Source organism: Lampris incognitus, chromosome 16, assembly GCF_029633865.1.
Source record: "Lampris incognitus isolate fLamInc1 chromosome 16, fLamInc1.hap2, whole genome shotgun sequence".
NCBI lineage: Eukaryota > Metazoa > Chordata > Actinopteri > Lampriformes > Lampridae > Lampris > Lampris incognitus.
In genome coordinates, this window is record NC_079226.1 from 23,141,786 (window position 1) to 23,157,689 (window position 15,904).

The 15,904-nt window shown below is 45.5% G+C and overlaps 2 protein-coding genes across 2 annotated transcripts; one reads left to right on the plus strand and one right to left on the minus strand.

The window, feature by feature from the left end:
* Positions 1 to 1,693: 1,693 nt before the first annotated feature.
* Positions 1,694 to 4,247, minus strand: rsad2 (radical S-adenosyl methionine domain containing 2). Its single transcript, XM_056296059.1, has 6 exons — positions 3,899 to 4,247; positions 3,630 to 3,791; positions 2,883 to 3,112; positions 2,626 to 2,775; positions 2,286 to 2,318; positions 1,694 to 1,858 (listed from the first exon to the last, which is right to left on the minus strand). Exons 1-6 carry the CDS (start codon positions 4,245 to 4,247, stop codon positions 1,694 to 1,696), a joined length of 1,089 nt encoding a protein of 362 aa, XP_056152034.1.
* Positions 4,248 to 5,931: 1,684 nt separating this feature from the next.
* Positions 5,932 to 15,636, plus strand: cmpk2 (cytidine monophosphate (UMP-CMP) kinase 2, mitochondrial). Its single transcript, XM_056296308.1, has 5 exons — positions 5,932 to 6,957; positions 7,374 to 7,488; positions 7,918 to 8,119; positions 8,342 to 8,575; positions 14,956 to 15,636. Exons 1-5 carry the CDS (start codon positions 6,364 to 6,366, stop codon positions 15,074 to 15,076), a joined length of 1,266 nt encoding a protein of 421 aa, XP_056152283.1. The 5' UTR covers positions 5,932 to 6,363; the 3' UTR covers positions 15,077 to 15,636.
* The last annotated feature ends 268 nt before the right edge of the window (positions 15,637 to 15,904 follow it).

Sequence of the window (15,904 nt, forward strand, 5' to 3'; positions counted from 1 at the left end):
GTATCAGAGGAGGCATGTGGTAGTCTGCAGGCCTCCCCGGATCGGCAGAGGGGGGTGGAGCAGCGACCGGGACGGCTCATAAGAGTGGGGTAATTGCCAAAGTACAATTGGGGAGAAAAGGGGGGGTCCAAATAAATAAATAAATTAATTAATCAATAAAAAAGTGTCTTATCTACACCAATCAGTCAAAACATTAAAACCACTGACAGGTAAGTGAATAACATTGATTATCTCGTTATATAATAATAACAAACTATAATGCCATCTATAACCAAATAATATGAGACACATAGCAAAATAAACACACTTTGATTAGCTACACACTTTTTGTGAACGGCAAGAAATAGGCGCATATTGACTATTCAGTGTATATTACACCAAGGTACAGCCATAGAAAATATAATATAAATTATATATATCCTTATAAAAAAACAATGTAGTGGCACGGGATCTATATGTTTGATAGGGAGGAATGCTGGTTTGAATGGGGCGTCGAAGAGGTCATGTATGTAAAGAGGGAACGATCATCTCTGAACCGGGGTGGGGTGGGGTGGGGTGGGGTGGGGGGCTAAGAGTACATCTGTCATCATCTTACAATGCTGTGATTGCAACTATTCTCACTCTTAGCCTTCACCGCTGGCTAGTAGAGATGCGAACAGGAGAGCCGAGCATGTAAGTCACTCCCTGCCAGTAGCCTCTCCAACAGCAAGCCCTATGTTTGAGGTTTGAGGTTCTTTATTGATCCCCATGGGGCAATCCTTCCTCTGCATTTCACTCATCCTAGCTGTGTAGCTAGGAGCAGTGGGCAGCTGCTGTGCAGCGCCCGGGGACCAACTCCAGTTCATCTTGCCATGCCTCGGTCAAGGACACAGACAGGAGTATTAACCCTAACATGCATGTCTTTTTGATGGTGGGGGAAACTGGAGAAAATCCACTGCAGACACGGGGAGAACATGCAAACTCCACACAGAGGACGACCTGGGATGACCCCCAAAGATGGACAACCCCGGGTTTAAACCCAGGACCTTCTTGCTGTGAGGCAACAGTGCAAACCACTGCGCCACCGTGCCGACATAGCAAAGACCTTTCCTCTTCTTTTTGATATCACTTTGAAAAGTAACATTACTCTTGTTGTTGCCCTGAAAAATCATACACTGCCACAAGAGGGGTCTGGCATGACTATGTGATATCTTTAGGAGTTAGGATACAGAACATTGTAATGGGTGTTGGGAGTTTTATTCACGTATGTGTGTGTAAAGAATTCCTATCACTGCTCTGGTGAGGACAGTGGGAGTATTTGAGTGAGTGTCAGACCATAGAGAGACAGGAAGAGAGAGATCATTTGAATTTGAGCAGCCTACTATGTAGTGCCTCCTCGTGGCACTGCATGTGGCACTGTAGAAAAGTGCTATAAAATATTGATTCCATCCATCCATCCATTATCTTAACCGCTTATCCTGCTCTCAGGGTCGTGGGGATGCTGGAACCTATCCCAGCGGTCATTGGACGGCAGGCAGGGAGACACCCTGGACAGGCCGCCAGGCCATATATACTTAAAATATTCTTTGACAATTATTGAACAAGTACAAATACAACAAAAGTTAGAAAATGCTGAATGAGTATCACTGCAAAACTGAAGGTAAAAGTCTTTCTGATACAAGGTCCTACTGCAGAACAGCAGGGTGGCTGAATTTCACCACTCTAACTGCATGTCAGCTTTACTCCACTTATATTTCCCTCCTCTTTTTAGAAACATCCTCTCGTCAAAGCCGCTGAAGCGAATGGCCTCCTTCACACCAACATCGAGGATAGACTTGGACGGGTCTTTCCTTCCCTCTCTGCAGTCCAGGAAACGCATCTGAGAAAAGGCCAAAGCAGGAATAGGTTGTACGTCTTAGCACAGAGATAAACAAAATATGATCCTATAGCCTTCATTGGTAAGAATCAATCTGCAAATCCCTCAATCAATTAATGGCAAAACAACAACGACGAGTTTTTATCCTGAAGCCAAATTCATCACTTAAAGATTTCAAGGGATCATTTTGGATATCCAGCACCTGTAATAATGGTCCATGAGCCATGCAGTGCTCCACTTCAAGTAATTACATCATTGTTTGAAGTAAACTTAAGGGCCTTGCCAGCCATTCACATGGAGGAACGAGGTACATGCTTTAAATGTCAGCAGTACCAAATGGTATCTTCATGATATCCTCATGAGAGGTTATTTGAACGTTTTGGAGAGTGTTTGGAGTTTAGAGGTGATGATCTGCACAAGTGTTACTTACATATTCGTCCAAGATGAGATAGGAGTCCCTCATCTGCAAAAGACAGAGGGAGTTTATTCTATCTGCAGCCTGGCTTTCGGTTTCATTATTCAGATCCATAGAGGTCTCATTTGCATGCTTGTCATGCTGCTGCACCACCGTTACTCAGTTTCTCTTTAAAATGCAAGGTGGACAGATTACTAATGTTGTGCTTTTTTGGTGTGCTTTTGTCATAAAATCCCCCAAAAATGCAGATGACAAGCCGTCTTATCATTTGGTCCCCTCAATGCTGACATATACATTCTACAGTTCGATATCTTTGAAGGATTACATCTTGAAAAGCTCCATTGGAGTCCCATACCTTTTGATTGGACTCGGGTACAAGGCAGCTAATGCCACTGTGCCTCCCCAGAAAGGTGTGAAACAGTTTGTCGCTGATGACAAACCTCTCGGCCTCTCTCAGGGCATCCTCTCCCGCATTCTCCCCATCAATCAATAAGCACTGGAACACCTGAACACAGAATGATGAGCCAAAGATGGTGAGGGGGTGCGCACACACACAACACACACAACACACACACACACACACACACACACACACACATTCTCTTCCTTTACCTTCCAGCGGACGGGGTTAAGCTGGGTGATGTTTTCCCTCATGTCTTCATCCACATTGAAGGTGTTGATGACAGAGTTGATCTTAAATGCCACTTTGTACTGCTGACACCATCTGCGGACCTTGTGGAGGTTGTCCAGATGGCTCTTCCGGCCCTGAGCTCTGCCAATCAGCTGGTTGGTTTCCTCATCAAAACTGTCACAGGATATTGCCAGGATGTCCAGGTGTTCACCTGACAGACAGACAGACAGACAGACAGACAGACAGACAGACAGACAGACAGACAGACAGACAGACAGACAGACAGATAAACAGACAGACAGACAGATGGATAGATGGATAGACGGCCAGACAGACAGACAGACGGGTAGATGGATAGACAACAGACAGACAGAGAGAGAGATAGACAGACAGACAGATAGATAGACAGACGGATAGATGGACAGAAAGACAGATAGACGGATAGATGGATAGACGACCAGACAGACAGACAGATAGATAGACAGACAGATAGATAGACAGACGGATAGACAGACGGACAGACAGATAATTAAGCAGTGTGAATTAAATCACCAAAGTAACTCCCTTCTATGTACATCAATGCTGCCACCTACTGTTTAAAGATGTCTGTTACATGAAGACGACAGTAAAAAGAAATGACACGTTAAAATGTTTGTTCAAAACAAACAAACAAACAGACAAACAACAAATTGGCAGTGGCTTTCCGTTGATGGGTTAGAAACTCGTACCATATTTCTGGAACCATTTCTCTCTGATCATACTTCCATTGCTGACGATGCTGACACTTGGGAGCTGGAGATCTTGTTTGCAATACTGGACCAGCTGGCCCAGAAAGTCCCCCCTGTCGTGCAAGAAAGGCTCGCCCCCGGAGAAGTTGACCTTTTCCATACCTGAGGAACAAAATAAACCTGCTAAATATACATCAGCGCGCAACAGGCGAGCATATATACTATACAAATGAACGAGAACGAGATTCCTGTCTAATCTACCAGTTTACCTGCATCCTTCAGAAGTTTGAGACCCATCTTTGCTTCCTCTATAGGTAGGACGAAGGACGTTTTCGCGGTGTGGAAACAAAATCCACATCTGTAGTTGCACTTGCGTGTAAAGTGATAATTGACGCTTGTTGGCGTTGTTGCGCTGAGAACTTCATCTTTGGGATCCAGCTCCCCGTCCCGAGACGTGGTCGGTGCCCCGGAGCATCCGTCTGTCTGCTGCAGACCTGCATCACCAACCCATATCCAATAACGCACCGCTGAATAAGTACTTTTCACCGCGCGGGGGAGGGTGCTGAAAAAGACCTGCAGACACATCCTCAGATATGCAAGTTTAGAGGACAGAGACATCTTAAAACTCGCCATCACACCCATGTTGTTTTCCTTTATGGGTGGTCATTTGCCTTATATACACACAGGGAGCCGCACCAAGGGTAGGGCATCAAACACTTTCTGTTTACAAACGCTTGAAACGAAAGTCAGCTGTGTGCGGGGGGGGGGTGACTCAGTTCAGCGCAGTTATCTGCATCTAATCGCAAGACTGCATGCTTAGCTGCACATTTTCACGCAGGAAAAGAACACAAATATGGTTCATCCATTCAGCTGCTGTTATGCGAGTAGCTCCCTAACGAAGAAATGGTATAATAAGTATATTTTTGGAAGTACTACTAACGCTAATGGGGGACTAAAAAATGTACACTAAGTAGGCCCACATAACAATATTAATTTAGTCAGAGTCAGCCTCTTGTTATTACCATCTTTTGCAAAACTTGGTTATTTATTCATTCAATTATTCATTCAAGTCTAAAAGTACAACTAAAGTTGAAGTATATACCATTTCCAGGACCCCCCCCCACCAGGACAACAAAACGTAAAGTAAAAGTGCGCTTGCTTATTTTTAGCTTAAAAGAGGAATGCAAAAAAAAAAGAAAAAGAAAAGTGCACCGATGTACGTGTGTTCCACGGCTTACATGGGCATTCACACTATTGCTTTGCAGTTCTTTATTTATTTATTTTTCTTCCGCCCATTTTTTGACATTTTGTAGCTCCTTCATACTTTTAGCTACTGAAACCATTCAACTATCAAAATGTTCAACTCATTAAGGACATTGGTGCCCCCCTTTCAGATTTTTCACACCTTTTGAACTTTTTGAAATATTCAACTTTTTTCAGCCATTTTTTGAATGGGAGTCAATGGGGAAGTTTTGCAACCTTTCCACCTCTTTCACTCCTTCATTCTTTTAGCCGCTGAAACCATTCAGATATCAGAATGATCGTCTCTTTAAGCCCATTAAGAGACACATTTCGGTTTTTTGAAATCTTTTATACTGTAGCGAATTCAGGGGACAACGCAATCACAGAAACTGCCGCGGCCGGGACGCGAACCCGTATCGCCCGCACCGCAGGAGGCATCGCTAACCGCTCGACTAATGGGTCAGACCCGCGAGCCAGCGGCCAGCGTGTCTTCTTAACCATGCACGTTACACTACCCCCCTCCTTCGGGAAGCGCGTCCCCGCGCTTAAGCATATCAGCTGCTTCACGCCTCAGGGCGCATACGCTTCCGATGGCCTTACGGTCGCTCCATCCCACTTCTGACACCAATGTAGCGAATTCGGGGGGACAACGCAACCACAGGAGCTGCCGCGGCCGGGAAGCGAACCCGTATCGCCCGCACCGCAGGAGACATCGCTAACCGCTAGACTAAAGGGTCAGACCCCAAGCCAGCGGCCAGCGTGTCTTCTTATCCATGCACGTTACAATAATTTTAGACATATTAAGCTTTTCCCACTTTTTCAAAACAATGGAAGACTATGGGGAAAGGTTGAAACCCTCATCACCTTTGAACTGTCATGTCAAGTCAAGTGACTTGACATGACATGACTTGACTTGACTTCTTTATTAGTGGCACCACTTCCACTTTTTCAGACTTTAAACTACAGAAACCATTCAACAATCAAACTATTTACGTATTTAGCACATTATGGCAATTTTTTCAGTTTTTTATACCTTTAAAACTTTTAAAATATTCAGCCATTTCACATTTCAGTTTCCTGGTATTTCAGGTAGGCTAGAGACTTTCTGACTTTTCCTATTTATCCATTTTCAGCAATGCTTTCGCGATTTCTTTCAGCAGCTCAGCATTCACACGCCTTTTCCGTGGAAAAGCATTTTTCTAGTTTTAAAAATCAAATGACATATTGTACCAAAAAAAAAGGAAAAAAAAAAGAAACCAGAAATACAACAAAGTAAAACCGACATGCGTGTACACCACTCGAGCAGAGTCCGAATGACCCTGCCACGTTTTGTGGACATTTGATAAGTTTCGTTTTGCAAGTCCAGCGTCGCAGAGTTTCGGTTTCCGTTTCCATGGTAAACACTGACCAAAAGTGCGTGAGAGCGTGACGCGACCAGGCCCCCCTGCAGCTGTTTTACGGTTGTGCGTCTGATCATTCGATCGGTTCTCGGATGGCAACGCGCGTCATGTCTGTCTTTGGTCAGTGGTCCTCTCGTGTTTTCTCCGTGGAGCTCAACGGGACATCTGCACCGCTCTACTTTGCCCTGCGAGGAGACCAACCCCGGGGAGAAGTGCCAGGGCTGTTCAGCACCGTGCAGAGGAATGAACGGTGTTACGGGCTGCTCGTCTGTCGCGGTGACAGGATCCAAAGAGCCAAGTCGTATTGGGTACTCAGGGACAAACTGTTGACGGAGTTGCCTTCGCAATGTGAGCTTTTGCCAATGTCGTCGTTTCTGCCCAAAGTGAAAGACTCTCTTCTTAAGGGGTATTTCGTGAAGGACGCATCTGACTGCACCTCCCTGACAGAACGAGTTTTGAAGGATTTAGTACAGGACGACCTCGTGTTAGTGTGCTCCTACCAGCCGGGCGCAGACGGCGCTGTGTGGTCACAACACGCATGGCCACGCAAAGAGAGACGGCCTGGACTGGCCGATCAATACCACGTGGTACAATCTGCTGCTCCGGATTACCACCCATCCACTCTCAACATCGTTAACTCAGATGTTTTCTACAGTTTCGAGGAAGCCTATCAAGTTCTCAGTGAGGTGTGTAACCACAACTTCACAAATTTGTTGGCGCAGTGTACTCCCCCCCCCCGTGTCTGTCTGTAAACGTTCAACATAGAATATTTTGCAAAACAGCACATCTATGTGGCGATAATCGGCATTACACTTCAGAGCTTTGCACCTTGGTTAAAGTTGAAATAAAGCAGGTTATTATTTCATTTATCATTATTATACAATTCTAATATAATGATATGTCATCCACGTACTCTTTTGAACGTTGAACTATCCAATTCAACAAGCAGAGTAGGTCCAAGATAATGTGCCTCATAGTGTGCCTGTATGTGTACAACTGTATGCAGGCCTGTACCCTACTGTATGTGTGTGTGTGTACCACTAACTTGTCTCTGTGACAGTGACGTTGTGATTTAAAGTCTTCAAAACTTTCTGGTTTGCAGTGTGGTCACATCATACCGGAGTCTCGGGCAGTACTGGCACTGGCAGACCAGAGACGGGAGGCGAGACACAAACCAGACTTCCCTGTTATTGTCATAGAAGGACTGGATGCCACAGGTTAATGCCATTAACCCATAAATGAGCATGTGATCAGTATGACGTATAGACGTCTTACTGAAATGATGGCCAACTCTGTTTTGCTAATGCCATTATCTGTAAATGAGCTTTGCTTAATGGAATATCAGGTACCATGACCTCAGAAATAGTTATGTTGCATTGCAAGGATTGTTCAACAATTTACTCATCCAGTACTCTCCACAAACCCTCTGAATACTGCACACAGACAGACAGACAGACAGATAGATAGATAGATAGATAGATAGATAGATAGATAGATATAGATTTTAGTTTTATGCTATGAAGACTTAATGCCCAGCCAGCTGTACTACATGGTCTGAATGTCTTCATGTCTGTCTGAATGTCTTCACTTTTTCTCTCTCTCTTCTGTTTGTGAAGTGACTCTTGTCCTCCCTCTTCCCAACACAGGTAAAACCACCCTAACTGAGTCTCTCAGGGAGGCTCTGGGGGCCACTCTGCTACGCTCTCCACCTCAGTGCCTGTCCCCCTGGAGGGCTGCCTTTGATCGGGAGCCACCACTCATTCGAAGGGCCTTCTACGCCCTGGGGAACTACATCACAGCAGAACAAATAGGCCAGGAGGCCCTGCTGGCTCCTGTCATCGTTGACAGGTAAGGATAGCTAAGATGTCGGAGGTTAGAAGCAAGTTTTTCTGCTGGTGACCTTTTCTATCCCTTTGAAAAGTTGTAGAGGATGGTAGTTATTAGAAAATAAACAAGTCGAATAAAACTCCACAGAAATCTAAATGGAAGATTCATGATAGAAAAATCAGATTTTTTTTCCAAGTCTGTCTGTCAGTCAGTCAATCCATCCATCCATCCATGTGTCCCCAGATATTGGCACAGCACAGCAGCCTATGCCATTGCCACAGCAGTGAGTGGCCCAATCTGTAACCTACCACCGAAAGGTTCAGAGGTGTACTGCTGGCCAAGGGACCTGCTGCAGCCTGGCCTGGTGGTCCTGCTCACTCTGGACCCTGAAGAAAGAAGGAAGCGGTTGAGGGACAGAGGTCAAGGTCAGACTGAGGAGGAGCAGAAACTAAACGACAGCAAGCTTTTCAGACTCAGGTAAGATCTTCCCATGATATGTACACAATACCCATATAGAATAAATACATGTAGCAACACAGCTGTGCATATGTACACATATACACAAACAGACATGACCAGTTGCTTCTGCATGACGTAGCCAACCAAAAATACAAAAATAGCTTTCAGTTCCAAAGTGTGTGTGAAATATCTACTACTACTACTACTACTACTTTTGGCTGCTCCCATTAGGGGTCGCCATGCGGATCATCCGTTTCCATCTCTTCCTGTCCTCTGCATCTTCCTCTGTCACACCAACCACCTGCATGTCCTCCCTCACCACATCCATAAACCTCCTCTTTGGCCTTCCTCTTTTCCTCTTCCCTGGCAGCTCCATATTCAGCATCCTTCTCCCACTAAACCCAGCATCTCTCCTCCGCACATGTCCAAGCCATCTCAATCTTGCTTTGTCTCCAAACCGTCTAACTCGAGCTGTCCGTTTCTAATCCTGTCTTTCATCATTCCCCCATGAAAATCATAGCATCTTCAACTCTGCCACCTCCAGCTCCGCCTCCTGTCTTTTTGTCAGTACCACTGTCTCCAAACCATATAACATAGCTGGTCTCACTATCATCTTGTAAACCTTCCCTTTAACTCTTGCTGGTACCCTTCTGTCACAAATCACTCCTGACACTCTTCTCCACCCACTCCACCCTGCCTGCACACTCTTCTTCACCTCTCTTCCGCACTCCCCGTTACTTTGGACAGTTGGCCGCAAGTATTTAGACTCATCCACCTTCATCACCTCTACTCCTTGCATCCTCATCATTCCACTGTCCTCCCTCTCATTCACACATATGTGTTCGTCTTGCTCCTACTGACTTTCATTCCTCTTCTCTCCAGTGCATACCTCCACCTCTCCAGGCTCTCCTCAACCTGCTCCCTACTCTCACTACAGATCACAATGTCATCCGCAAACATCATCGTCCACGGAGACTCACGTCTGATCTTGTCCATCACCATTGCAAACAAGAAAGGGCTCAGAGCCGATCCTTGATGTAATCCCACCTCCACTGTAAACCCATCTGTCAATCCAACCGCACACCTCACCATTGTCACACTGTCACTACTCCTACATACTTCTCTGCCACTCCCGACTTCCACATACAATACCTCACCTCCTCTCTCGGCACCCTGTCATATGTGTTCTCTAAAGCCACAAAGACACAATGTAAACTCATTCTGGCCTTCTCTATGCTTCTCCATCAACATTCTCAAAGCAAACATCACATCTGTGGTGCTCTTTCGTGGCCTGAAACCATACTGCTGCTCACTAATCATCACCTCTTCTCTTAACCTAGTTTCTATTACTCTTTCCCAAATCTTCATGCTGTGGCTGATGAACTTTATACCTCTGTAGTTGTTACAGTTCTGCACATCGCCCTTATTCCTGAAAATCGGTACCAGTATGCTTCTTCTCCACTCCTCAGGCATCCTCTCACTTTCCAAGTTTGTGTTAAACAATCTAGTTAAAAACTCCACTGCCACCTCTCCTAAACATCTCCACGCCTCCACAGGGTATGTCATCAGGACCAACTGCCTTTCCACTCTTCATCCTCTTCATAGCTGCCCTCACTTCCTCCTTGCTAATCCACCGCACTTCCTGATTCACTATCCCTACATCATCCAACCTTCTCTCTCTCATTTTCTTCATTCATCAGCTACTCAAAGTATTCCTTTCACCTTCTAAACACAATCTCCTCGCTTGACAGCACATTTCCATCTCTATCCTTGATCGCCCTAACCTGCTGCACATCTTTCCCAGCTTGGTCCCTCTGTCTAGCCAATCGGTACAAGTCCTTTTCTCCTTCCTTCGTGTCTAACCTTTCATACAACTCACCATACACCTTTTCCTTTGCCTCCGCCGCCTCTCTCTTCGCTTTACGCTGCATCTCCTTGTACTCCTGTCTACTTTCTTCATCTCTGTGGCTATCCTACTTCTTCTTTGCCAACCTCTTTCTCTGTATACTTTGCTGTACTTCCTCATTCCACCACCAAGTCTCCTTGTCTTCCTTCCCCTGTCCTGATGACACACAGGTACCTTCCTAGCTGTCTCCCTCACTATTTCTGCAGTGGTTGCCCAGCCATCTGGCAACTCTTCACTACCACTCAGTGCCTGTCTTAACTCCTGCCTGAACACCACACAACAGTCTTCCTTCTTCAACTTCCACCATTTGATCCTTGGCTCTGCCTTCACTCTCTTCCTCTTCTTGGTTTCCAAAGTCATCCTACAGACCACCATCCGATGTTGCCTAGCTACGTCCTCCCCTGTCACAGCCTTGCAGCAACACTGGTTCCAGGGCAAAATTGTTAGAGGGGCATTGTGAATAATGGTGTGTGTGTGTGTGTGTGTGTGGGGGGGGGGTTATTAACACGGAAAATTACCAATCTGACCACCGTCAAAGGCCCCCAAACAATAAATTTATTACAGGCATATAAAGGCTTGAAATCTAATTGACACAAAACATAGCAACTTGTTCCAAGCTTATGCATCTTAGTACAACCACTTCCCATACAGAAAAGGTAGGCCCTATAGCCATCAGTCCACATCCACTACGGCGAGTGGCAATAATAACTCTAACGCACATTCTCGCTTAACTCACTCACAAATAGGGTGGCGTGGCAGCCAGCCACACAACTTTAAATGGCACAGCAGATACCTTCCACAATAATTTTGCTAAATAGAACAGAATATTGAACTCACCGAATAGTAGAGTTGAAGGCGGCGATTCCGCTGCGAGTTGAATCTCTGCATGACATCATCTTTCCACTCATTGTGAAATCTTGCTATCAATTCCGTTTCAAAAGACAAGTGCGCCTTTCGTTCATGCAACACGGTTAGCCTTTTGTCTGTAAAGACGTTTTTCAACGCTGAGAACGAGTTTTCACACATGGCGGTTGATGCGCCAAAACTAAGTGCGTCAATATTTTCTGTAATTCTGGATCTTTCCTTAGAGTGTATTCAAATAAAGAGAGAAACTTGCCGAACTTTTGGCAAGCGAAACAAAATGTCAATCTTCGTTCCAACCCTCACCTATGGTCATGAGCTTTGGGTAGTGACCGAAAGGGTGAGATTGCCTATACAAGTGGCTGAAATGAGTTTCCTCCATAGGGTGTCTGGGCTCAGCCTTAGAGATAGGGTGAGGAGCTCAGACATCCGGAGGGAGCTCGGAGTAGAGCCGCTGCTCCTTCGCATCGAAAGGAGACAGTTGAGGTGGTTCGGGCATCTGATTAGGATGCCTCCTCTGTGCCTTCCTTTGGAGGTTTACTGGGCACGGCCAACTGGGATGAGACCTCGGGGTAGACCCAGAACTCGCTGGAGGGACTCCATGTCCAATCTGGCCTGGGAACACCTTGGGATCCCCCAGGAGGAGCTGGAGGGCGTTGCTGGGGAGAGGGACGTCTGAAGTGCCCTACTTAGCTTGCTGCCACCACGACCGGACCCCGGCTGATTATGAATGAATGAATGAATGAATGAATGAACAAAATGCTGCGTCAGCTTTGATGCCGTATTCCAACAACTCCCTGCGGTTATACCACTGGCTTACGAAAGACCATTTCTGACTCTTGGGAATTTGCTCAAGGTGGGCTGAACAGCCATATCAACCCCCAAATCGTGCAGTGCAAAGCTGCCAGCTGGAGAGCAACTGTGAGGATTGTTTGAGGGAACGTTGCCACTTTCCGTGTTGTTCCTTATCCGATGCGAGGGTAAGGACATGATGTTGTGTTGCTGTAAAGCCCCTTGAGGCAAATTTGGGATATTGGGGTGTACACATAAAATTGACTTGACTCGACTTTCCTCACTGTTCGCTATGGCTAATGGTGGCTGTTGCTCCTCGCTCCATGCCTCTGCAACTTCGGAAGCGGTTCCCTGTTGCTCCTCGTCCCGTGGACTAGCCTCAGTAACTCCAGGTGCAGTTCCCTCTCCTCCTTCTTCGCTTTGATCATTTTGAATTGGTAATTTGCATTTGTCACTTTGAAAAATCTTCTTATATCCATTTAGACTTTTGGTCAATTGGCACGCAGCAAAAACAGTGTACGGACCAAGCATAGCTTACCCTACTGAAACTCACGAGACACCTGCTGATGCAACAGGTGAAGGAAGCATGCAAAACACACATGATTTGGATTGGATAGCCACCTAACATAAAAAACAAATCTTTCCTAAATTGAATTAAAAATTATGATTTGGTAAATAGCGCACCAACATTAAATAATGCAATAACGATTTTGATTTAAGAGGTTCAGATAATGGATGGATGGATGGATTTAATTAGAGGATTTAAACATCTTGAAATAATTTGGGTGGGGGGCATTGAATGTTGCTTGGGGGGGGCTAAGCCTCACTACAGCGCCCCCTGGAGACGGGCCTGCCTTGCAGTCTCCAATCCCTTTCAGATCGCGCCTCCTACATAAGATATAGTCGACCTGTGTGCACTTTCCTCCGCTCTTATACATCACCCTGTGTTCCTCCCTCTTCTTGATATTCACCACAGCCATTTCCATCCTTTTTGCAAAATCTACCACCATCTGTTCCTCCACATTCCTCTCCTTGACACCATACCTGCCCATCACCTCCTCATCACCTCTTTCCCCTTCAGCAACATGCCCATTGAAGTCTGCTCCAATCACCTCTCTCCTCCTTGGGTACCCTCTCCACCACTTCATCCAACTCACTCCAGAATTCCTCTTTCTCTTCCATCTCACACCCAACCTGCGGGGCATATGCGCTGATAACATTCATCAACACACCTTCGATTTCCAGCTTCATACTCATCACTCTGTCCAACACTCTCTTCACCTCCAACACACACTTGACATACTCTTCCTTCAAAATTACCCCTACACCATTTCTCCGCCCATTCGCACCATGGTAAAAGAGTTTCAACCCTCCTCCGATGCTCCTGGCCTTACTCCCCTTCCACCTGGTCTCTTGCACACACAGTATTTCTACCTTCCTTCTCTCCATCATATCAGCCGGCTCTCTCCCTTTACCAGTCATAGTGCCAACGTTCAAAGTTCCGACTCTCACATCCACACTCCTACCCTTCCTCCTCTCCCGCTGCCTCTGCACATGCCTTCCCCCTCTATTTCTTCTTCACCCAACAGTCGCATAGTTTCCTCCGGCACCCTGCTGGCCAACAGTACTGGTGACGGTCATTGGTAACCTGGGCTTCGACTGATCCAGTATGGAAATCTGATTTATGAACCACATAATTGATTTGGCAAAGGTTTTATGCCAGATAACCTTCCTGACGCAACCCTCCCCATTTATCCGGGCTTGGGACCGGCTTTAAGAATGCACTGGGTTGTGCATCCCCAGTGGCTGGGTTTGGTGGTGTGAAATATGTAGACTATTAATTGTTTTATAGTCCATATAGCCGACAGCTCCTTCTATGTTGGGAAAAAAAAACAAACTTGGGGGTAGGGGTAATCATGCGCTGTGTTGCATGTGGTGCAAGGAAGAAAGACAGGCAGATAGACCGACAGACAGATGTATGCACACATGCACGGATGCACAAACACACACAGGCGTGCGCACTCACACACACACACACACACACACACACACACACACACACACACACACACACACACACACACACACACACACACACACACACACACACACACACACACAAATTGAAGGGGCCACAGAATGTTGTATGCATTTCACTTAGTCATGTCTCCTCAGTCTTAGGTTGACCCATCAAACACTTAACAATCAATTACAGTCCCATGAGGGAAGCAGCTGATGAGAAAGAACAGGTGATTAGTTGCTGATCTGCTGTGCTCCATTAAACTAAACTCAAAGACACCGCTGGGCTAGCCAGTCAGTAGACAGACAGGTCGATGGCTACTTCCATTCATTGTCTCTCCTGACATAATGGCTGTTTCGCATGGAACAGCCAGATGTTGGGCCAGTGGAAATAGAGATGGAGGAAGATGACTGCCAGAGAGAGCGAGAGAGAGAGAGGAGAGAGAGAGAGAGAGAGAGAGAGAGAGAGAGAGAGAGAGAGAGAGAGAGAGAGAGAGAGAGAGAGAGAGAGTCTCAGCACACTTGGTCAGTCACATCACTGTGCTACCTTGGTTGTCGGGATATGGATGTGGTCAGAACTGTCTGTGTTGTTTCGTAGATATTTCTCCGATGTCTAATGTTTTATCACTGTCCACAGGGTGTACCAAAACACTAAAAATACTTGATGCTGTTCTGACAACAAATAATTCGTGAGCTGATGTTATCTGCAGCTTATTACATCTTTTTTTTTAAATTAATTCTGTACTGTTGTTTTTATTTTTATTATAATGTTAATTTGCCATTGTGTGTGCGTGTGTGTGTGTTTACTTAATGTCTGCAGAGTGGAAGAGGCTTACCGGAGTATGAGTGGCCCATCTTGCGTCACTGTGGATGCTAGCCCTACTGCAGACCAAGTGCTCCAAAAAGTGCTGCTTTTAATTAGAGACAAATGGCACTTGTAAACAGGTCTGCATCTCCCTCGATGGCAGCGCTGCATCAGGTGGATGTTATACCTCTCCTCGCCACTAGATGCCAGTAAGGTGTTGTAAATATGATGGAGAAGGTCGGGTGGCCAGGTTGTGGTCCAGCGAGGAGATCATTTTCACAATGAGTAAAAGTTGAATGGCCAGGGTCCACCACAACACGCTTAGATCACAGATATGTGTTCAAGAAAACACCTGTGCAGACTCACACCAACATACCCAAATAGCATGCGACAGCAGATTCAACTCTAAATAGCATTATTAAGCCTCAGCAGGCATGCATGCTCGTTGCAACTAAACAATTACAAGAAACCATAGGATCTGTTTTACATTTCTAAATAAAAATATTGTTCCTTTCTTTGGAATATGGTTTTGAATCAAATAAAATGTGAATTACAGAAAAAAAGTGTCTGTAACCTTTGACTGATAATGTCTACTTGAAAAAAGAATTGGACTTGCATCACTGTACGATCCAACACTGCAGTATATGAGTGTTTTGAAGCTTGAGCTTATGAGTGAATATGTTTGAGTGAATATAATATTTGTGCCCAGTACATCCTGCTTCTCTTACGTTCTTTGCAAACACCTGTGTTTTGGTTGCATGTTACTGGAAACAGTGATTCCACTTCCCTTGGAAATAATATCAGTCTGGCTGCAAAGTATACACATACATTGGGAACATACAGCACTGCGTAGGAAAGTGCATCATGTTCTTATGTGCTCAGAAGTACACATATACATTGTGAAGTACACCCGCATACATTCACGTGTAAACATACACATACACAAGCAGCTACACACTCACTT

Coding starts and splice junctions, on each gene's coding strand:
- cmpk2 (XM_056296308.1), top strand. CDS start 6,364: ATGGCAACGCGCGTCATGTCTGTCTTTGGTCAGTGGTCCTCTCGTGTT. Junction 8,120..8,341: donor GCTCCTGTCATCGTTGACAG/GTAAGGATAGCT, acceptor ATGTGTCCCCAG/ATATTGGCACAGCACAGCAG. Junction 8,576..14,955: donor AGCAAGCTTTTCAGACTCAG/GTAAGATCTTCC, acceptor TAATGTCTGCAG/AGTGGAAGAGGCTTACCGGA.
- rsad2 (XM_056296059.1), bottom strand. CDS start 4,247: ATGTCTCTGTCCTCTAAACTTGCATATCTGAGGATGTGTCTGCAGGTC. Junction 2,776..2,882: donor TTAACCCCGTCCGCTGGAAG/GTAAAGGAAGAG, acceptor TTCTGTGTTCAG/GTGTTCCAGTGCTTATTGAT. Junction 1,859..2,285: donor ATCTCATCTTGGACGAATAT/GTAAGTAACACT, acceptor GCCTTTTCTCAG/ATGCGTTTCCTGGACTGCAG.